Source organism: Ursus americanus, chromosome 15, assembly GCF_024610735.1.
Source record: "Ursus americanus isolate L20-20 chromosome 15, mUrsAme1.1.p, whole genome shotgun sequence".
Classification (NCBI taxonomy): domain Eukaryota; kingdom Metazoa; phylum Chordata; class Mammalia; order Carnivora; family Ursidae; genus Ursus; species Ursus americanus.
The window spans coordinates 37,561,394-37,585,721 of NC_142141.1; the positions used below are offsets into that span (position 1 = coordinate 37,561,394).

Here is a 24,328-nt window from a genome sequence, read left to right on the forward strand (position 1 = left end):
AGAAATAAATGAAATAAAGACTAAAAAAAAGAGAAAAAAACACTGAAAGAACTGGTTCTTTGAAACAATAAACAAAACTGATAAACCTTTAGCTAGACTCAAGTGAGGGCCTAAATAAATAAAACTGGAATTCAAAGTGAAGTTAACAACTGACACTGCAAATTATAAGAGACTACTATGAATAGTTTTACACCAATAAATTGGACAACCTTGAAAAAATGATAAATTCCTATAAGCATATAATCTTGCAAGACTGAATCAGGAAGAAAGAGAAACCTTAACGAACCAGTTACTAGTAAAGAAATTGAACAAGTAATTTAAAAACTGCCAACAAATCAAAGTCCAGGACCAGATGGCTTCACAGATAAATTTTAGCAAATATTTTTCTTTAAAGGTAATACCTATCCTTCTCAAACTATTCTAAGAAATTGAAGTGGAAAGAACACTTACTTCCAAACTCATTCTAGAAGGTTGGCATTAACCTGAAAACAAAACTAGACAAAGACATGACCAAACAAAAATTACAGGCTGATGTCCCTGACAATCATAGATGCAAAAGCCCTCAAAAAAATATTAGCAAACTGAAGTCAACAATATACTAAAAAGATCATATACTATGATGGGCTTATTCCAGAAATGCAAGGGTGCTTCAATATCCACAAATCAATCAAAATGAGATACCACATCACCAAAACATAAACATAGGGGTGCCTGGGTGGCTCAGTCGGATAAATATCTGCCTTCCATTCAGGTCAGGATCTCAGGGTCCTGAGATCAAGCCCCACGTTGGGCTCCTTGCTCAGCAGGGAGCCTGCTTCTCCCTCTCCCTCCTGCTCCCCCTGCTTGTGTGCTCTCTCTCTCTCTAATAAATAAAATCTTAAAAAAAAAGATAAAAATCATGATGACTTTAATAGATGACAAAATTCAATATCCACTTACGATAAAATCTCTCAACAAAGTTTGTATAGAGGAAAGAAACCTCAACATAATAAAGGCCATATGTGACAAACGCACAACTCACATCATAATCAACAGTGAAAAACTGAAAGCTTTTCTTCTAAGATGAGGAACAAGACAAGAAATGCCTGCTCTCCCCACTTTTACTCAATGTAGTACTGGAAATCCTAGTCATAGAATCAAATGAGAAAAAAAATAAAAGCACCCATACTGAAAAGGAAGAAGTAAAACAGTCACCATTTGCCAATCACATCATACTATATATAGAAAACCCAAAAGACTCCACCAAAAAACTGTTAGAATAAGTGAATTCAGGAAAACTGCATAATACATAATATACAGAAATCTGTAGCTTCTATGCACTAATACTAAACTATGTAAAAGAGAAATTAAGAAAACAATCGCGGGGCGCCTGGGTGGCGCAGTTGTTAAGCGTCTGCCTTCGGCCCAGGGTGTGATCCCGGCGTTCTGGGATCGAGCCCCACATCAGGCTCCTCCGCTGGGAGCCTGCTTCTCCCTCTCCCACTCCCCCTGCTGTGTTCCCTCTCTCGCTGGCTGTCTCTCTGTCAAATAGATAAATAATCTTTAAAAAAAAAAAAAAGAAAACAATCGCACTTATAGTTCTATCAAAAAGAATAAAATAAATATAACCAAGATGAAAGAAACACTATGAAAACCGTAAGACACTGATGAAAGAAATTAAAGATGACACAAACTGAAAGATATTCTGTGCTCGTGGATTAGAAGACTTAATATTGTTAAAAACTACATACTTCCCAAAGCAATCAACAGAGTCAATGCAATCCCTATCAAAACACCAGTGGCATTTTTCATAGAACTAGAATAAATAATCCTAAAATCTGTATGGAACGACAAAAGACCTGAACACAGTCTTAGAGAAAGAAGAACAAAGCTGGAGGTATCACTCTCTGATTTCAAGCTATACTACAAAGCTTTGTAATCAAAGCAATATGGTCCTGGCACAAATGAAGACACACAGATCAATGGAATAGGATAAGAGCCCAGAAATAAACCCATACTCAGAAGGTCAATTACAGTTAACCCTTGAACAACGTGGGGGTTAGGGGCATGACCCCCTGCCAACACAGCTATTCTCCAAAGGATTTTGACTCCTTCAAAACTTAACTACTAATAGCCTACCGTTGACCGAAAGCCTTAGTAATAACAGTTGATTAACACATTTTGTATATGTATTATATACATATATGTATACATATATACATATATGTAATATATACATATTATATATTATATATTGTATTCTCACATATATGTAATATATACATATTATATATTATATATTGTATTCTCACAATAAAGCTACAGAAAATATTACGAAAATCATAAGGAAAATACATTTACATTACCATATAATCTAAGTCATTATCCATCAAGTCATCTTTAGTTAACTCCTCCGGTGTGGTGTCTATTAGCTCTTGAATTTCTCCAAAAACCTTATCTCGAAAGCCTTCATCCCCCACCTTTTTTTCCCCATATCCACAATCTGTTTATAAGATTAATCATTTGTCATTACTATCATCAATATTGTCTTATAAAAAACACTGTAAATGTTACACATATTAACACTAAACATGAAAAATGAAAAGATAATGTGAAAAACAGATTCCTATTTGTTCACAGCTATAATGATTCATGCATCGATTACAAAGAGGCAGCAAGATCATCGCTTTACAGTAGCCCAGTGTAAATACGATGCTTTCACAGTGCCCGAGCCTGTACACCTGTGAATGAATCATTATAAAATACTTAGAGCATGACGGTCATATTCATAACACAGTATTAGAAAGTTATATTTTTTTTAAAAACCACTTACCTTGATAACAGGCTGATACAGTTTCTCCAGTTACAAGAAAGAGGCACGCTGTAATGTAATTTTTCAAAAGCAGTTATAAGATAGTAAGAAGAATATTATTAATTTTATATTAAAATCACTCACCTTCTGCCTATGTAAGGATAGGCTATCTACTTCCAGGCGTGTTTTGCATGTGACGTTCTTCCCTGTGAGTACGCAGGTGATGATGAGGATGACACAACATATCAGACAGTTCTTGCCACACGGTTAGGTTTTCACATGAAGACATTCACACATACATACAGCAGAGAAGTTTATTAACTGTACAGCAGATTGTTTAGTACTCATTAAATGGATCATCAAAAGGTCTTCATCCTCATTGTCTTCATGTCGAGGAGGCTGGGGAGAAGGGAGAGGAGGGGCCGGACTTGCACGGAGACACAGGGACGGCAGAAACGAAGAGGTGGAGGGGAGGCAGGAGAGGCAGGCACACTCCGTGTTAACTCCACGGAAATACATCATGATTTCTGTCCTTTTTGCTTTTTCCTTGTGCTAAAAATATTTCTATGGAGTGCCAGTTTTCTCCCACCAATGCTTTAGTTTCAGTGCCCATCTCATAGAAGGGTCCAGGTAGTAAATGCAATCGAAAGCAGTCTTAATCAGAACCCTGACCTGACCGTCTAATGTCGGTTTGTTTTCTGCTGCTGCTTCTATGTCTTTGTCTTCATCATCATCTGCATTGGTTCAGAAGCGCTCACCTCCATCAAGTCATCTCTAGTTAACTTCTCTGGTGTGGCGTCTAGTAGCTCTTGAATTTCTCCGAAAACCTTATCTCGAAAGCCTTCATCCCCCACCTTTTTTCCCCCCCCATATCCACGATCTCCTTCATGATATCCTTGATTGGCTCTGTCATAAACCCTGTGAAGTCACGCACAACATCTGGACATGGTTTTCTCCAGCAGGAATTTGTTTAGGGCTCGAGAGCTTTCCTGGCTTTTCCTGTAACAATGCCATCTGCATTGGAAAAATTCTACCAGACTTTCATGATGTTCTGTCAGGGTTCTCTTGCAAAGCACTGACAAGCCTTTCCATAGAGTACTGTGTGTAAGCCTTGAAGGTCATTATGACCCCCTGATCAAGAATTAGAGACTGCTGAATTAGAGACATTGTACTGGGGGGGGGGGGCAAGTAGACCACTTTGATAAACTCACCAGGCTCTAGATGGCCAGGGCGTTGTTCAATAGCAAAAGAATGTTAAACAACAGTCCCCTACTGGCAAGGCAGTCCTTGGCTTCAGGGACAATGCATCCATGGAACCATTTTATAAAGAGTTGTTACTGTCTGGGCCTTCTTGTACAACGAAAAGACTGGCAGTTGGTGTTTATCTTTTCCCTTCAAGGCTTGGGGGTTAGCAAGGGGCAGTGCTGATCATAAACCTGACTGCATTTGGACAAAAAGTAGCCAGTCCCTTCCTGCTTCACATACTGGTACTTGCTTCTCTTCCTTACTGATAAATGTCTTTTGTGGCATTTTTTTCCCCCCAGAGTAGGCCACTTTCACCTGCATTAAAACCTGGTCAGGCAGATATCCTTTCTCCTCAATGATTTTCTTAATGAGCTCTGGGGACTTGTCTGCTGCCTCTTCGTTGGCAGAAGCTGTCTCTCCTGTTACCTTGGCGTTAAGCTAAACCTCTTTATAAAATTATCAAACCATCCTTTGCTGGCATTAAATTCTCCAGCTTAAAATGCTTCACCTTCCTTTTACTTTAAGTTGTCATATAATGACCTTGCTTTTTCTCAAATCATATTAGCCTACAGGTATACCTTTCTTACAGCAATCCGGAACCCACACAAAAGCTGCATTTTTAATACAAGATAAAAAAGTATTTTGTAAAAAGTGCATGGTGTTCACTCCTGCTGGTGTGGCTGCACCCACAGATTCACACATTTCCTTTTTTTTTTTTTTTTTACCACAGTCCTTAGCTGGATCCATTTACCTTGAAATGGTGGGCAGCTGCAAACGCAGACCCCAAGCTATGGTACATACCAAGCAAGTCAAGTTTTCTTGTAACATCATGACTTTTCTCCGCTTCCTGGGACCAATTTCAGTACCGCCAGTGGCACGTCATGTGGATCCTAAGGTATTACTCAAGGTCACGTATTGTACTCAGCATGATGACAAATACGTGAGAGCTGTGAGAAATCTTTCAAAGTGATATGCAATGCACTGAAGACGAACTGCTCAGATGACGGGAACACACGGCCATGTAAGCGAATTCTTGCAATCCCTGAGCTCACTTCCACAGCAACAGCAGGTGGCTATAAATTTCCCACAGGAGCACGGTCCGTACTACGGATAATTTTATGATTACGGTTTAATATGGCATCTCTATGTGTTTACATTCCTCTAACTGCAAACGGCACCAGTCTGTGTGTGCTTACGTAAGTTTGATAAATTTTAACATTTTATAATAGGTTTGTGTTTATTTTATGGTAGTCATTGATGAAATAGAATAGTGTCTACCTACTTTTATGCACTCATGACATATTTAACTTTTTAAAATTTTGTTTATTTCTAGGCTACAGGGTTCATCTGAGAATTTTTTCGAATTGTCTGAAATCTCCAAAAAAATTTTTCCAATATATGTATTCAAAAAATATGCATATAAATGGTCCCATAAAGTTCAAAGCCATTTTGTTTAAGGATCAACTATCATCTATGACAAAGGAGGCAGGAATATGCAATGGGGAAAAGACAGCCTCTTCAATAAATGGTGCTGGAAAGATGGACAGCCACATGCAGAAGAATGAAACTACAGAACTTTCTTGCACTCGAGACAAAAATAAACTTGAAAACGGAATAAAGACTAAAATGTAAGAAAGACCTGAAGCCATAAAACTCCTAAAAGAAAACACTGGCAGTAAACCCTTTTGTCATCACTTTCAGCAGTATTTTTTTGGATGTAGGGCAACAAAAGCAAAAATAAACAGAACTACATCAAAATAAAAAGCTAGGGAAGAAACTGCTAATTACAATAATAAACAACAGTCTTAACATACTGAAATTGAACATTCTTTCCTTATGGAATGTGTAGGGGGGGACCTGCTAGATGGATATTTGAAATAAGCAGGACAGTATCTGAGAACCAGGTTTCTACAAACTGTTCTTCTACACAGACATTTCCCCCAACTACAAATGCTGTTTATTTCCCACACTTACTTTCTTCGGATGGATGGAGGGCGCTTGAATGATGCTGTCACACGAGGCTGGTTCTTCTTGGCTTTCACAAGAAACTAATCTACTTAAAATAACTTTGGTAAATACACTTCGATTATATAGCTATCTCCTTCCGCCTCAGATCTTCTCTTCAAAACATCTCTTCTCTTTGTGGAATGATTCCTCACAAACATTGTGTTCATCTTTTAAGTAGTTCCATGAGGATTTTAAATGGGTTATTGTAGATTTTCTGCTTTAAATGCAGTGTCAGACTAAAATATCGCCAAAGCCTAGCACTTCAGCCCGTACCACGAAGAGTTGGCCTCATGAGGAAGAGTCTTTTTTTGACTTCCTTGGCTACTCCGCGAGTTTGGGAAGGAGAGAGGGTGTTAACAAAAGAGGAGGCTGCCTTTTTGCTTGTTGCAGGCAGGGTTAGGGTATCCAGTGGAAAGGGGTTTCTTTCTAGTTTTTTCCAGTCTCTGGGTTACTTTGTGCCTTTCCTCAGGTGCTCTGCACCGTCCCAGCTGCTGCCGCTCAAACACAGTATTGTCCACGTTGTAGCTCTTCAGTACACGTTGGACTGCAATCAAGTTCACCAGGACGGAAGGGATACGAGTTACTTTACCCAGAAAGTCCAATCTCCGGAACTCGTGGGTACAGGAGAGGGAGGAATCAAGGGCCACAGGCAGATGTGAGAAACATAAAAAGAATGACAGCCAGATGTTACGTGCCTCTTGACGGAAGAACATGATACCACCTAGCAAGAATCGATTCGCTGAAAAAGGAATTGGTAAGATCAGCCTTGGGAGCAGGGTTTCAAAGCCCGGCACTGCTGACATTTTGAAGCAGATAACACCTTGTGGGGAGCTGTCCTATACCTTGTAAGATGGTTAGTTATCAGCATCCTTAGCCCCACCTGCTAGATGCCAGCAGCACCTCTCTGCTTGCGACCACCAAAAAATGTTCTCAGATATTACCGAACGTCTCCTGGGTGGCAAAATGCCCTTGGTCTAGGGCTTTTTGCTGCTTAATCTAACCACCAGTTTATGGAAACAGGGGACAGATTAACCTGTTACATGTCACTACAGGGCTCACATCAACAAAAGTCAGTAGGTAGAACACAGGACAACCTAGTTTTTTCAAAAAATAAACAAAGGAAAAAAAGCCGGGGGGAGGGGAACCCAAAGGTTAAGAGACTTAGGAGAGTGTCGATCAAACGCATGGTCGCATGGTCGGGACTTCTGGGGACTTCCGGAGCCTCATCAAAACAAACCTGTGTAAGGGGAGCACTTGAGACCGACTAGGGAATTTTCAACAGTGTCTTGATATTTAATGTTTCAGAATGAATTCAGGAGAATCTCTTTCAGATGTATATACCAAATTCTTATAAACTCTACTTCAAAGTAATTTGAGTGGGTGGGGGTGTGAGGGAGCGGTTGTGATGATGGATAAAATGAGACAGGCCATAAGTTAATGACAAAAGTGAATGATGAGGTTCATGACAGTCTCTAATTTTTGCAGGTAATTGACATTTTTCATAATTAAAGAAGCAAGCATAAAAGTGATAACAGCATAACAAAAAGCAGCCAAAAAAAAAAGGGGGGGGGGTGATGTTGAGTAAGAATCACCATTCTACCATCTGAATGCACGGGTCAAAGGGAATGGAATTCCCAAGACCTCTTAGGTAGACAGTGCGCCAAACAGTCTCCTAACAAGAGTAAAACATACAGCGTAAGCTGGTCCAGGCTATGTTTAAAAAGTGATACTAGCTGCCTTGAGAATCACATTAATCACCCGAATTCCAAATGTTTTATAAATATTACTATTTTAGAGCACTTTAAAGATAAGAATAAGCCTGTACTTAGCACTTTCTCAGAAAGCATTACACACTATCATTTTAATTTGACAGAAAGCATAAGAAGTGGATGGAACAGAGCGGACCATTTTAGGGCTAGTTTTGTAGGTCTTTAACTAGAGGGCTGGACCGAGGACACACCATACCAAAGGCATACCGTACAGTGCTTTCTATTTTTAACCATAGTACTTAAGGAAAAAAAGAGAAAGAACAAAGGAATACAACTTAGCGGAACAACTCATTTTTATAAAAATGTGTTTTATTTTAAAACAGGTCTATAAAAGTAGAAATCACATACAAAAATACAGATTACTCTGACATGTTAGCAAAATAGCTTATGGCTGGACTTGAGTTTGGAAGTACTGCATGTTTGAGGGCATCTGGAAATCACAGTCCAAATGGATCCTGTCATCAGCCCTTGTCACTAATCTGTAAACAATAATTTCATGTAGTATATTTAGCACTTTTTAACTAGTACAAAATCGAAACAATCATTTCCCGTATAATGCCACTTTAAAATGTTCTTCCTTAGGCCTGAGCTGATAAGGGCACTTCATACCGTAGTTTCTAACATTTAAAAAGTCTGATTTAAAAACAATTAATGTGAACAGAAATAACAGGTTTTAGCTCTTTTTGTTCCATTTTGAACATATGGGAAGGTCATCAATTTAAAGACATTAGTGTTTTGTTTTGTTTTTTTAAGTAGAATTTAATCCTTTTTCTTCTAGACACCATTAAAAAAAAAATCACTGTTGCTATCAAAAGATTCCACACCTGAGTCTTAACTTTGTAAGTTTCAAGTTGTCTTACTGCTTTGAAACTGCGTGGAACCCACACCTACTCCGAGGTTATGTCTGTGAGTCAATGAACATGTAGTTCTTAGGGAACTCGAGGTCTAGTAACTAGAAAACAATGACTTTCAAACAATTATTGTGGGAGACAATTTTTTTTAAGAAGACAATTTAAAATACTTGATTCTAGAATAATATAAAAATAACTTTAAGAACCTTGGCTATAAAGGAAAATGGCAGGCAACTTCAGTTTGGCGTTCCATCCAACATTTCAAGAATAAAGACTGGCTACTACCACCTTTCTAAAACAAAGCAAGTCATCTCAAAAGCTAAAGAACTCACGTTAACATCACTTGATCAGAAAGTTAGAAGACCACAATTATATTTCCTCAGCTAATTCGGAATTCTGGGAACACAGGGCATGAAGGAAACTTCACGAAGGTGCATTAGAGGATACTTCAGATTAACCCGTCATAGAAAACTGCCTCTTGAGCCTTCAAATTCTGTACCAATTCTTTACCGCTGATTGGTTAGTTGTTTTTCATTTAGATTTCCAGGTGAATTGCCCAGGGCTTTGTTTCCATGAACCTAATTTCAAATCTAAAGGCAAAGTTGAAATGCCTATTTTTCGATCTCCGGAAGAGATTGCCACAAATGCTACTATCCTATGATTCTCCTTTTGTTCCGTTCACAATACAAATACTTCTACCAATCTATGTTTTACAAAGCAATACTGCAAAATTAAATAGAAGAAAGTTACCATATAGATCGTGAAAATGATTTGCTGGTGGTGAATCTTACGCTTGATTCTAAATAGATTGAATAAGAAGGACACTTGAAAGAGGTGGCTCAAATCTTGCTGTTTAAGGTATCCTGAAATTACAGGCTCTCCTAAAATTCCAAAAGGCCTTAAACTTAGGCTCTTAAGTGCACAGAAGCAGTGACCGAAGCTTTTCTGGTTATTTAGAAAAAGCAAAACTTCATAGTTTTCGCTCTCAAATGGTTGTCTAATATACTTGCAGAAGGAAGGCAAAGGGGAAACCAAGAATAAAAACAGCCGAGTGCTCCAGCAAGCGGGCTACCTGCCTATTTTCCCTGTTCCAAAGAAAAGAGGGGACAGCATCCTGCAATAAATGCTTCATAGGCAACTGGGCTTCTGCAGTGTCAGCCGGCATCGGATGCCCCATATCTCCTGGGGTTTTTTGTTGCCAGTGGTCGGCCTGGCGATGGTGGTGAAATGGGAACTATTAATCTGTAGATGAGGAAGGGCTTCTTTTAACAGTTGAAGGGTACCGTCTGGCACGATTCCAAAAACTTGTAGTGTTTTTAGGGTGGGAATTTCTCCAAGTTCACTGGAAAAGGAAGAGAGACCTTTCAGAGTAGCAGTCCATGGTGACTGATCCACTAGAGTTCCATGACCCAATTTGTGCCACTTGTATCATAGTCCATAAAATGCAAACTGAAAACACAATTTGCCATCAATGATCTGAGGAAAGAGCAAAGGTGAATCAAAGCAGAAAGCACAGGCTACGGCTCAGACAATATGGCCTGAGGACCCATGCAGGCGCGTTTTGCTAAATGTTTTCTCACAACCTGAATACCCCGAGGTTTATTTAAAACCAACCATAGTTGTTTCCTTTCGCTGTTCTTGATTTAAATTGAGAGGAGTTACCGTATGGTGAGAAGCTAGAAGCTGGTGATGGTAAAGAATCACCACGGGTTACACGTAGTTTCAAAGTATGGACTTGACCTTTATTTGAACTAGTCTCCTCCTCTCAAAAGAACAGCAGAAGTTAAGGTAACTTCTCAGTAAGTCCATTGCCTGCGACAAAACCTAACAGCGACTTCACTAAGGTACTTTGGACGGGGCTATGCAGTTGGGTGCAGGTGGAGAAAAGGAGTAACTGCTCACACCTTTTCTACGAGAGGCAAAAGCCGTCTGACTTCTCTACATAGCACTTTTTTGGGGGGGGGTGTCACATCTATGCCAATCCTCTTCTCAGCTATTTCCCATTAAGTGAAATACAGTTCTGTCAACAGTGACATTCTGATCCACGAGAAAGGGAGACTGTTTCCCCAAAGTAAATACTTCTAGGTAATGATTCTTTCTTCTTAACTCAGATCTATGTGCTTAGAAATTCATCTCTCTGATCTGTATTTGCTCCAGGTTGGGACACACAGTACAAAGTCTTAGGAAAGGGAATATTTAGTTTGGAATATCAACAAAATCCCACAGCAGATCAATGAACACATCAATGACCTAGCGTTAGAAGCATCCTTTTTATTTTCCTCTTGCCGATAATTGCTAAAAAACCACTTTCCTCATAGCAATTATCACCTGGCCGCCAATCTTTCTTCCTTCCGGCCTATTCTATATGTCAAGGTCCAAGGCATCTTCCTAAAGCCTAGCTCAGGTTATGTCACCCCTCCACCCCTTCCACCCTCCAAGCCTTTGATGCTGCCCTCTTGTTTACGGAACTCAAACTGTTCCACTGGCCTTAGGACTTTCCACGTTCAACCCACTCGCCCAGTCACCCCACTACCCCTAAATGTATTTATCCTACTTTCAACAAGTATATTAAACACCACAGATGTCTAATACATGTTAGATGAATAAAGATGAAGGGTAATTTAGAAAATAAGAGTACTATCTAAGTAAGATAAATATGCTTGGAGTTCATAAAAGGATGGTAAGATCTGGAGGTTACAACAGACAAAAAAGACGATAAGGAATAACAAAGTACTGTTCTTCTTCAGGTAAACTGACCTCTGGAATAGACACAGGAGTGCAAAGAAAGGCCGCAGCACAGAGATGCTTACACTCAACATCACTTAAGATGACAGCAATTCTGCCCCAACCTTAAATCCCTCTTATGTGAAATCTGAGTATTTGAGAACCTTGTAATGAGAATTTGGGTGCTGGGATATTTGAATTAGCCAAACTGTAAGTCATTCTACAGTGGACAGTAGGTGGGAGTGAGGAAAGGATGTATAGCAGATGGCGGAAGAAATGTTCCTGCAACAGTGTTGAGAAGGAGCCTTGGTGGGAGGAAGGAAATGGCAGCAGACTCTCAGAAGACACTCAGGTGTCCTAGGTGAGAAATGAGTGAGCTGCACACCATGGGATGGTGGATGATCCAGGCTGAAAAGCCAGAAAGTCTTTCACAATTAAATAAAACAAAACAAAACAACACCGAACGCCCCTTAGTACATGTGTCATCTTAGAACAAATTTATAAGCATCTATCTTTAGACTGAAAAGCAACCAAAGGACAGTAAACAGCAATGAATAAACAGTTGAAGAGCCATTGTTTCCAATTTAAGAAATATAAAAGGATAATGTCTTGTGTATCTTTGGTTCATCCAAGTAAACGAAAGATATTTACAGACCCTTTCACAGGTCCACACCTTACCTCAATGACACAATCCTGTTTTCCTTATAAAATCTAGTAAACGCCTAACTATAAATTCTCCTACCACAGACTTTTTATTTAGTTTCTCCTAATCTCAGATCAGTTTACTATCTCCAACGTGGCTTTCTTACTTGAACGAGAGATACGGAATAATCAGAAGAAAGTTTGGACATAGGGGATAAGATCACTTCAGGCCGAAAGGAATAGATACAATGTGGACATATTCTGTAGAAGAAAAACCTACGGTCTCCCAAGCATTCTAAAGCACTAGTATTACAGAAGAAAGTCACTCAAATTTTATTTTCCCACTTCTAAGAAATAAGAATTCTTTAGCATAAATGGCTTTCTCAAAATTATTATTGAGGATCCATAGAAGTCTTCTATGAATTTCGAGTACATCAGCTGCCAGAATGAAATTAGAGAAAATAACACTTTATCTTAAGAAACTTCTAACGATAGGGTACGGGCAAACTCATTTTAATGGATTCATAAGGTTTAACCAGTGTACTATTTACATAATGCCTGAAGAAACACACTCTTTTACCTTCAAGTAAAAGGAGAGCATCTTTTTTCTCTCTGTTCTCATTCTTTTTTGGTCATCTGATTTGTATCTGAACTCCTGATGCCCATTTCTCTTATTTCAAGATAAGGTTGAGACAAGTCACGACAAGGCAGTAAGGGTTCAAACTCAGGTTCGTGACTTGAGGTTTGTGCCCTTAACCACCCATTCACTCTGCCTGCAGGTAGGACCCCGCAAGTGTTATTATTCTACTGGACGAAAATACTAAACTGTGAGAGCTCACAGCCTTCCCTTAGCCTCTGCTCAAGAAAAAGCATTGGGGATTACCTGCTTATTAGCTTCTTTCTCGGGAGAGAAAGAACAGAAGTGAGACTGGGTAAGATTCTCTTGAGAAAAGCAACCAAAAAAGACTGATCACTGTCGTCCCCAGGGGCTGCACAGGCAATGACGCCAAAGCCCAGACGGCTAGGACAGGAGAGACAGGTGACAGAGATGCTCTCTAGGTGGACGCTAGAGGCCCCTAGGAGTTCTGGATACTAGAGGGCACCAGATTTTAATACGGGTTCCATATAGAGGAGTTCACACCCTACCGTCTAAGAGCCACGGAAGTGAAGACCATCCCTTTTAGGCAGTGCTTTTTCAAACGAGATACTGGCTCAGACCCGGAGCCCCAAGATTAATTAAAGTGATTAATTAAAAATGTAATTACTGGATTCTCTAATTCTACTAGTTAACCCTGTATAGCTGACGTATCTGATTTATTAATTCTGGAGACTAACTTAGAAGATCCAAACCAATCGTTCGAGGACTACAAAAATTCTTTGTTCAAATTCACTACCTTCTTTGGCAGGAATCAGAAGCTAAATTACTTCCTTCGGACAGGGGGGCTCCAGGAGGGCACAGCCTCGGTCAAGGCGTACCGGCTGGAACAAGCGGGGCGCCCGGCCAAATTCAAGATACTGACTTCCTGTGGTTTTCAATAAAACTGCTATACGTTTACACCTACATGAGAAGGATTTTCTGGCCCTTTGCGGATAGAAGAAAGGAAACTTTAAAAATAAACAGACGATGTTACTCCTAGGATGACTTGGGAATAGCACCTTGTAAAAGACAGACAGCCCAGACTCCTTTTGGCACTCCCTTGATTTTGTGGAAGGTGCTGAGCAGGTACAAAGTGAACCCTCCTAACAGCTACTGGATTAGCTACGGACTATTTTCATCGGCCCAGAAAACCTAGGGTGCAGACCTAGCTCAGCCATTAACTTTCTTTACAGCCTCAGGTTAAGTCACTTCACTCTCCTGGATGTCAGTCTCCCCCATTCCAAGATAGCACCGGACTCATGCCATCTACCGTTTACATGATGCCATTCCTCCCATTCTTTGACCACCGTCCAGGATAGACATCACTAGAAGATTACAGAATTTTCATCTCAGCCCAGAGGGAGCCTTTCAGAATTAACTGGAGTTGATTTGAAAAATGTGGGGGAGCAGGGAAGAAAGTCCCCATTGGGTCTGCTTCCCCAGTTATACTCTGAGCTTGCTGGAGGTAAAAACACGGTCTTCTCATTTTGCAAGGCTTCCAGATACCAGAGCGTGGCATTCTAATATTTAAACCTGCTTCTAGCTAAATAATAAATGTTTAGTAAATTATCCCAGTCAACTTTCCAAGATATTTTAAGCAAAAAATTTTGCCTTGATTTTTCTGTTTTGTGGCACTTCCCTAACCTCCTTGTGGTACACCAGTGGTGATGTTCAAGTTTTTTTTTAATTTAAATTCAACTAGCCAACATATAGTACATCATTAGTTTCAGATGTAGTGTCCAGTAATTTATCAGTTGCGTATAACACCCAGTGCTCATCACATCACGTGCCCTCTCAATGCCCGTCACCCAGTTACCCCATCCCCCACCCGCCTCCCCTCCAGATGTTCCAGTTTTAAGCATCTGCTATTAATAACAGCAGATATTAGCACCAAGTGGCATCTCTTTTGCTCCCTGTCTTCTCCTACTTTTAGAAAATGAAAGACTTACAGTAAAGTTTCAGGTATTATATCATAGCACCGACTGAGTGAGAGATGTTGGAGGTAGTTGAGCTGGTAAAATTCCGGAAAGCAGTCATTCTTCAGCATGACGCTATCGCTGGAACAGAGCAGAAGAGCAGACTCAAAACCTATGCATCAGTTCAGATGGCGAAAACAGAAATAACCGGCCGCTTGGTTCCTTCAATTCAACATGTTAAGATCCTTTCCTCCTTCAATGAGCAGTCGTGATTTTTCAATGTTTGTTTTAAAATAAATAAACGAAAAAAAATACCTTAAGTCTAGGTGGACAAGATTGGGGCATCTTCCAACTAAGGTTGAGACATCTAGGGAAGAAAATGATGGTCACTGTTAAATGAGGAACAAGACAACTATCAACAGCTGTCAACGCTATCGTTAGACTTTGCGCTAGACGCTTGGAACGATGAATGCAATTAGAGTCACACTCTCAGAAATAAAACACAGAATCATCACCTTGGCATATAAGATTTTGAACCTAGAAAATCCAAGAGAATCAACTGGAAATAGTAAGAAAACTATGTAATTTGATAAGTTAATAACAACCCATAGCTTACCTATGTATCTGCAATACCTACGTGGGGAAAAAAGAAAAAAAAACCCACTCACACTAGCAAAATGCAAAACCAAACACCATCATCTATAAACAAATAACGTATTATAAAGGTAGCACTTAAAATTAGTGGGGGAGGGGCGCCTGGGTGGCACAGGGGTTAAGCGTCTGCCTTCGGCTCAGGGCGTGATCCCGGCGTTATGGGATCGAGCCCCACATCAGGCTCTTCCGCAGGCTCTCCCAGTCCCCCTGCTTGTGTTCCCTCTCTCGCTGGCTGTCTCTATCTCTGTCGAATAAATAAATAAAAAATCTTAAAAAAAAAAAAATTAGTGGGGGAAATCATAGGTTATTTTTAAAAATTATATTGCTACTACAAGCAGGAAAAAACTTATTTCTCCAACTCAAATAATATTTCCAAATAAATTCCACATATATTTAAAAGTCCTAAAATGCAAAAATGTAGGGTAATTATTCATTGGCTCTTGGGATAAGTAAGGATTTTCTAAACACAAAAGAAAACATAAAAGAAACGCTGATAATTTACCACGTAAGAATTCTAAGTCTACCATGTTAAAGCAAAACAAACACAAAATTAAAGAAGTATCAGAAAACTGAGAATGTTTCCAACATACATTAAACAGAGAGTTAATGGTCTTATATGAAGAGTAAAGAAAGATAAACACAGAAAATAGGCAAATAATATGAAGCAATACTTGGCCAGAGAGAAAAATGGAGCAAGAAAGGAAAAATAAAATTAACATATTGCTTTTCAGCTATCAAATGAAAAAAAATTCTATCCTAATATCCAGAATTGATGAAATATAATAAAGCAGGTCCCACGTATATTACAAGTGGATATTTAATTTTATGCAGGCTTTCAGGGGAGCAAACTGATTTTTTGGTGTGGCTGGGCATTATACACTTGGTTCTTTGGCTCAGTAATTCTACTTTTAGAAAAACAATGAGGTGTGCAAGAAAATATTCATTTTAGCAATACTTATAATAGCCCCTTCCCCAATTATTTTGTTAACCTCCATCCATTCTGTGGAATGCAATGCCAATGGCAGTTACTCAAAAGCTTTTAAATAACACTTCATGACATTAAAAAATATTCAAGCTATAGTGTATAGTGAAAACAAAACAAAATACATACAATGCACTACAATCTCAGTTTAGTAAAAACACACTCAAAAACTCATATTTATACAAAAACTCACAGAGGGAAAAAGGTTCATGGGGTTGGGGGGTAAGGCTGGAAGGAAATACACCCAAGGGTGGTGGGATTACAGATAATTTCAGAATTGGGAAGAGAGTCACATGTGCTACTTTGCAATCAGAAAATCAATAGGGGCACCTGGGTAGTTCAATTGGTTGTGTTCGACCTGTGATTCTGGCTCAGGTCAGGATCTCAGGGTCTTGAGATGGAGCCCCGCCCCCCCATCAGGTTCTGCTCTGGATGTGGAACCTGCTTAGGATTCTGCCCCCTCTCCCCACTGCTCTCTTTTAAAAAAAAAAAAGGAAGAAAGAAAGAAAGAAAGAAAATGAATACATGTTATTTTTAAAAATAAACAAGCTTTGTTCACAGTTGGGGTTTTTTTCTTCCCACAGTTCTGTCTTCAGCCCCTTCCCCTCCCCTGAATCCTAGAACTGCATTCTATTTTTATTTTTATTTTAAAGATTTTATTTATTTATTTGACACAGAAAGAGACAATCAGCAAGAGAGGAAACACAAGCAGGGGGAGTGGGAGAGGAAGAAGCAGGCTCCCAGCGGAGGAGCCTGATGTGGGGCTCGATCCCAGGACCCCGGGATCACACCCTGGGCCGAAGGCAGACGTTTAACGACTGAGCCACCTAGGCACCCCTAGAACTGCATTTTAAACTCCCCTCAACATACCCACTGTGATGTGGGACAGGCACTCAAATTCATGCCTAAAAGCAAATACTTCATTTCTCCTCTAAATGTGGTCCCTAAAGTCTTCGCTGTCTCTGAGAAAGTGCTAACATCACCGATCAGCTGCTGAGGCCGAAACCCCGGGAGGCACACTCAACCGTTCTCTCACATCCCACATCCAGCCTGTTGGCTTCTGAATGTCTGATCACTTCTTGGCACGTTGCACGTCACCCCCCGAGTCTCTTACAGCCTTGTCTCAACACAGCACTAGAAGACGACTTTTACAGGGGAGTCAGATCCTCTCATTTCCTGCTTAAAATGCTACCGCGGCTTCCCATCTCACTCAGAGAAAATCCGAACAAAGCTTCTGCCTTGGCTTAGAGAACCCTGGGCTATCTTACCTCCTATCACTGTGCTCCTTGCTCCCTCTCACACTGGTTCCCCATCAAGGCCTCTGCACTTGCTGGTCCCAGTTCCAGAATGTTCTTTCCTCACTTATCTATACAGCTCATGCCTTCACTCAATGAGGCCTCTGCTCAGGTGTCACTTCCAGGGAGAGGCCCTCTCTTTGGCCCTTCCATCTGAAAACAGCCCCCCTCTGGCCAATACTCTGCCTGGTCACTCCGCTCCATTTTTCCTTCCTGCTTTTACCTCCTCTCATCACATTTAGTTATTTGTGGGTTGTCTGGCTCCCCTGCCAGAACGTACACTGCACAGCAGTGACTTCATCGGTTTTGCTCAAGGCCACAGCTCCCAAGTCGGGAACAGGGCTTTGCGCATCATAGGTGCTCAATAAACATTGGTTTAATGAGTGACTAAAAAATGAAGAAGTGCACAGGACAATCTTGAGCGACCCATCACGGAGCCAGCCCACCAGCCAGCCCCCAAATCCCCAATTAGATCCAATCCGATTTTGATGCCACCTAGGAAAGAACAAAACCTCGGGGGGTAGAACTGGCTAGTGTCCAGCCCTCATTTAAGCCCCGGCGTCCCTCAGCAGAAAGGGTTAGTAAACAGCAGTCACTACTAAGATTCCCTCTACACACTGTCCCCTTCATTTCGCCTCGAGCTGGAGAGCCACCTGAGCCAGAAGGCATCTTAAACCCCAAATCTAACCTGTTATTTTAAGGAGAGAGGTGATTTCATCTAGAGAAATCAAGGTCAAATCCAAGACCCTGGTCAGTGCTTCCCTACTGCCCCACGGGGGTGGCAAAAATAACAGCGACGATCACGGCACGCTCACTAGGGTTAACGCGCATCATGGGATTAACCCACTTCCTTCTTACCACGACTCTAAGAGATGGCTTCCACTATTATCTCCGTTTTACTGACGAGGAAACTGAGGAACAGGGAAGTTTAGCAACTTGCTCAAGACTACCCAGGGAACGGCAGAGCAGGAACTTGACCCCAGGCGGACCAGTACCAGTCTAGGAGCTAAAAGGGCATTCATATTATCTTCTAAATAGTGTAGTGGGGACCACTGTTAAAGACATTGAAACATCTGATTCCCACTGCGTAACTCAGAGCACACACACTTCAACTTAAATTACGGATCTTTGACCTTGCCCTGAATGTGTCTAACAAGCAAGATTTTATTACCTATTATTCTTGCCAGAGTTTGGTAAACAAGCTCTCTATTCTTTTCTGGAGGAACAAAGAGAAGCGTTTAAAGCCAAACTTGGACAGATTAACAGCAGCTTGCCTACAGCAGTTTCTCCACCTCGCACCCTAGAACCTTGTTTCATTCAGAAAAACTCTCAATAAAACGGGAAATTCAGATAAGGAAATGTCAATGAGGCACTGCCTTTTCTTGGCTTGGGGATGAATAGGGAAGAACTGGTGGTGGGATTCAACGTGAAGACGCTGCTTGCTGGGGGGAGTTTAAAATCTTTGGAAGGCAATTTGGCAAGAACAACCCAAAGCTTAAGAACAGAGCCTAATCCTTGACTCAGCAATCCCACTTTTAAGAATCCACCCTTAGAAATGCACACCAAGATTTGTCTCTGTCCATGACAAGGTTGTTTATAAAAGGAAAAAACTGGAAAGATTCTAAAAGTCCATTACAAGGAGATCAAGTGAAGAAATTATTATTGAATTGATACAAATTATTCCATATCTATTTGTTTTTTTTTAATTACTTAATTATATTTTTATTTAGTTAAATTCCTCAAACTGTTTAATACTTTAAAAAATTTAGGGGCACCTGGGTGGTGCAGTCAGTTAAATGTCCGACTCTTGGTTTTGGCTCAGGTCATGATCGCGGGGTCTTGAGATGGAACCCCATGTTGGACTCCCTGTTCAGTGTGGAGTCTGCTTGAGATTCTTTTTTTTTTCCATTTTAAATAACTTCTATATGCATAATCTCTTCTGTTACCTCCTGATATTTTTTTTCCTTTTTTTAATTTAAATTCAATTAATCAACATATAATGTATTATTTGTTTTAGGGGTACAGGTAATTCATTAGTATTATATAATACCCAGTGCTCATTACAATACATACCCTCCCCAGTGCCCATCACCCAGTTACCCCATCTCCCTACCCACCTCCCCTCCAGCAACCCTCAGTTTGTTTCCTTTGATTACAAGTCTCTTATAGTTTGTCTCCTTCTATGGTTTCGTCTTGTTTCATTTTTTCCTCTCTTCCCCTATGATCCTCTGTGTTGTTTCTTAAATTCCACGTATCAGTGAGATCATATAATTGTCTTTCTCTGATTGACTTATTTTGCTTTAGCATAATACCCTCCAGTTCCATTCACATCACTGCAAATGGCAAGATTTCATTTGTTTTTGGTGGCTGCGATTTCAGATCTAAGTGACAGAATACCACATAGTCAATGCAAATGATGTGGTGTAGCTCCTAAAAATGGGATTATCTGGGGGTGGGGGGCAGAAGCATACTACAAAGTATTTCACGCACTACGTCCCACTTTAAAAAACACTTTTATGCAGGAAAAAGCCCAGCAAGAGCTTAGTGAGATTACTGATGATTTATTTTTCTTGGTGGTTTTTCCATATTTTATATATTTTTGAGAATGAATATATAATACTGTCATCAGATTAATTAGACAATTAAAGCATAACTGGAGGCTCCTGGGTGGCTCAGCCAGTTAGGCGTCTGCCTTCAGCTCAGGTCATGATCCCAGCATCCTGGGATCGAGTGCCGCGTCGGGCTCCGTGCTCAGCAGGGAGTCTGCTTCTCCCTCTGCCTCCTGCTTGTGCTCTCTCTCTCTCTCAAATAAATTTTTAAAAAATCTTTAAAAAAATAAAATGACAAAATAAACAAAGCATAAGTGAACGCTGAAGCTTATAAAGTCTGTTAACGTGCACACATTGCCCCTCACTTCAAATGCCTACGTTCAACTAAACAACTTCACGGTCCTCTTAGATCGAATTAAGAAGAGCTGTAAATATGAGCTTGTAAACAGAGTTTATAACGAGTTTTCAACCGTGGCACTACTGACATTTCAGATCAGATTATCCTTCTGTGCTACTCTGCTGTCCTGGGCACTCCTTTACCAGAAGTCCCGGCTTCTGCCCACTAGTGGCCAGGACCACGCCCGCAGCTGCAGCCAGCAGAAATGTCTCCAGACCTCCCCAAATGTCCCCCTGTGGGTACACTGCCCCTGGTTGAGAACCACCGCTTCATACGGACCAAACACAGCATTCATCTAGTTTCTCTTGCAGGTCTCTCCTACTAATGTAGCGGATTAAACAAGTTCTGCTTAAAAACAAACTGGTTTCAAGTATAAAGGTTTCCACTTCGAGATGCTGGATTCCAGTCTCGATGCTACCCACCCGCTGTTTGTCTTTACCTATCCTTTCTCATCAGCTGTCACCTCATCTGAAAAATGGGACTGAGAACAGGGGCGCCGCATTAAAGGCGACCAACGATGCAGGACAGCACTTGGGAGCTCTTCAGGAAATCACACTCACTACTGCTGTGGTTGCCGAGAAGGGAGGGGCCTACCTGATCTCTGCAGGTTCTTTCGATAGCCGCTGAGGTTCAGCTGGGTGATTGTCTCGGACACATGCGCGACAGCCACCTGCACGTGCTTCTCGGTGAAGTCATAGCACCAGGACAGGTTCAGCTCATCCAATCTGCACACCAGAGGAGAAAGAAGGAAAGCATGAAACCAGGACACAGGAACGGGCTCTCGGTAGCACGGACTCAAAGCTGCCAAAGAAAACACAAAGCCACAGATTCCTTAACCATTTCATGTGTAGAAACTCTGCTTCTCGAAGCAGCTCCCTCTGCTCACCTGAAACTGCCCTCTCCCCTCCTGACACACTCCCCTGCCCTGGTTTGCCCCCAGAAAGTTGCCAGGCGATCTGAGCCCAAGTATTAGTGAGTGATGCCCCCTTCTGGAAATGGAGGGAACACTCTCTCCTCCTCCTGGTGACTCAACCCTCATTGAAGAACTAGATGGCGCAGTTCTAGCCTCTTTTTTCTCTCAACCACCCAGGCTGTCAGCAAACAACCACAGAGACTGAACAATCACTCGAGAGGCTTTAAAAATTTGATGGACTATACCCAATAAAGAGACATAAATGTTGCAAAAGGTCTCTTCATCTTATCTGACTTCTAATGACTGAGCAAATAAATTCAAAGACAATATCCAATGATTAAGCCACATACCCCATTCCTGACATTGCTGAATAAATGTAGGGTCATTTATTTTTACCTCACGGATAACACTTCTTATCCAAAGGCAATCTACTTTCAGCAATCATTAAAGAGACACAGGTACAATGCCATAGCAGAAAGATCAAGGGATATTAAAAAGGACACACACACACACACACACACACACACACACACAGTATTCTGTGAGCCACGTCCTCCTCTTACTTAGTAACATCTGTATCTGTAGCCTTATTTATATGCTGACATTATTACATGAGATAAGGATGTTTTTAATGGAGTCACCCAAATTTATTATATCTGCATTAGTTAGGTACAGACACTACAGGGAAAAAGCCTGACTGTATAGTCAGGTATGAACAGATTAATTTCAACCATACTATTGCTAAACACATTACTAAATTTTCCTTATTTTAATAGTAAAAAAAAAGGGGGGGGACTACTACACAAGTATCCTCTTCAAACCTAACCAATTTGGCTCCTCGTTTGAACAGAAAGGTTAGAGCGTGAAGGATGCCGGTACGTAGCATCAAGAGCTCAGAGCCAGGAACAGCTCAAGGGATAGATCCAATTCCTCGCTCGTGTGGGGGATAATTGTATATTTGCAAAAACAGTTCTATAATCAAGTCTCAAACCTTTCCTACCTGGAACAGCCGCTCAGCAAGGTCTTCAGGGCAGATTCGGAGAATCCAGAGCACCCAGAAAGATTCAGTCGCACTAAATTTGAGTTTTGCGCAAGATTACTGGAAAAAGAGAAAAATGTCAGAGGAATAACCAATGAGACACTGTTACTCAATTAATAAGCATTCTGAGGAAAGCAGGCTAGAGAAGTCAGTAGTTAAGCACGCAGGCCTTTGAGCCAGAAGTGAGTTTCAGTTCATGTCTCCCTCTCTGTAGGACACTAACCAGGATGCTTTGCCTCAGTTGACTCATCTGTGAAATGGCAGAATCAGTACCTTCTTGGTACGGCTGCTAAGATTAAATTATATAATATGATAAAGGCTCAGCACAATGCCTGGCACAAAGTAAGCACACAAGAAACACCAAGCGATGTAGTTTCTAAATTAAAAAAACAAAACCAAAACAAAACAAAAACCAGTGCTTGAATAGACATTATTTCTATTTCACCCATAATTAGAATGAGCTTGTAGGCACACTTCTGCTTGTTGAGTCTACAGGTTCTTGCAATTAAACATCTCTCAAATTTGCCCTCTCTACATTCCCAAATGCCTGTGTTAGTGGAACTCCATGATTAAGAGCGAGAGTTCTGGAATCATACTCCATTGCCAAGTTCAAATTTGGTTCTGCCTCCTACGAACTGTGTGACCTTGGACAAGTTATTCAGCCTCTCTGTGCCTCGGTTTCCATATCTGTAAAAAGGGAACAATCAGAACTTATGTCATGGGCATGGGTTGCTGTGAGAATTAATGAGATTACCCTTGAAGAACTTCGTATCTGGCACACAGTAAGTGCTCAATAAACACTGGTACTTATTATATGATGATGGTGTTTTTTCACATCAGGTTTCATCATTTCTCACCTGAATGAACACAACAGCATCTTAGCTAGTCTAGTTTTTTCCACATCTGGTTAACACTCCAAGGTGTCCAGCAAATTATCTTTCTAAATTTCAACTCGGACATGTTCCTTCCATTCTCAGAGCACGCTTCCCTCTTCGGAGCCCACCACGGAGTCCGGGCTTCCTACAGCATGGCAGGGGCCACGACGAGCTGCTCCTCCCGTGCTGGCACCCCCCCCCCCCCCACTGCACCCGGCGCGCTAGCAGTTCCCACCTGCTGCGGAGTTCAGAGCACACAGGCAGCTCTACCTGGTCGGCTCCTTCACCTCATCACGTGCACATCTGCAACCTGAGTACCTTCAATACCCTGCGTAAGAGTCACTTCCTCTACGAAGGCTGCCCTCCCTCAATATAATTAGGTCTCTCTGTGTGATGCTACATATTCACCGATGCATGTAACCCACACACCGCACTGTAATTATGTGCCTCTCCCACGAATGAGGCAGGGACCGTGCCTGTGTGCATCATCCTTGTGTGTCTAGAACCTGGCATGAGGCCTGGCACAGAGCTAGCATGCAAACTCGGGCTGCCTGGATGAGTCCTGCAAAGTACTGCAGAAGCTGGGGCACCCCACGGATATTTTCTGAGTCCATCTGGCTATGGACAGAAGGGCACCCCGATTATATTCAGGAAACAAAGGTAACGCACATAAAAACAACTGCCTTTGTCACATGCTCCTGACAGCCACTCACTTGACAATGGGATCTGACAGCTGTAGGCCTTCCAGGCTGAGATTCTGCAACTTGGAGCACTGCGACAGAATGCCATGGAGGGTAGACACCTCGATTACGGAGTTGGACAGATCCATGTGCTGCACACGGAAAGGGCTAAACACAGAGGGAAAAGAGAGGCTCCGTGAAGGCGGCTCACCCAAGTATCTCCACATCAAATCCAACCCCATCTCCTCCCCAGATGAGCAGCCAATCACAAACATGACCCTAAATACACAAGCAGTAGTTAGAGTTTCAGTCTTAAATCGCTACTAGATAACTCCCTTCCCTCATTCATTTTAAAGCTCAGG

The 24,328-nt window shown here is 41.2% G+C and overlaps 1 protein-coding gene across 1 annotated transcript in view; it reads right to left on the minus strand.

The window, feature by feature from the left end:
- Nucleotides 1–8,100: 8,100 nt before the first annotated feature.
- The window catches only part of SKP2 (S-phase kinase associated protein 2), a 31,193-nt gene continuing 14,965 nt past the window's right edge, over nt 8,101–24,328 (minus strand). Inside the window, exons 5-10 of the mRNA XM_045787266.2 lie at nt 24,000–24,134; nt 22,373–22,471; nt 21,054–21,184; nt 14,898–14,949; nt 14,616–14,723; nt 8,101–10,005 (exon numbers count right to left, since the gene is read on the minus strand). Coding sequence (XP_045643222.1) covers nt 9,792–10,005; nt 14,616–14,723; nt 14,898–14,949; nt 21,054–21,184; nt 22,373–22,471; nt 24,000–24,134 — 739 coding nt within the window. The 3' untranslated portion in view covers nt 8,101–9,791. The remainder of the gene's footprint in view (nt 10,006–14,615; nt 14,724–14,897; nt 14,950–21,053; nt 21,185–22,372; nt 22,472–23,999; nt 24,135–24,328) is intronic.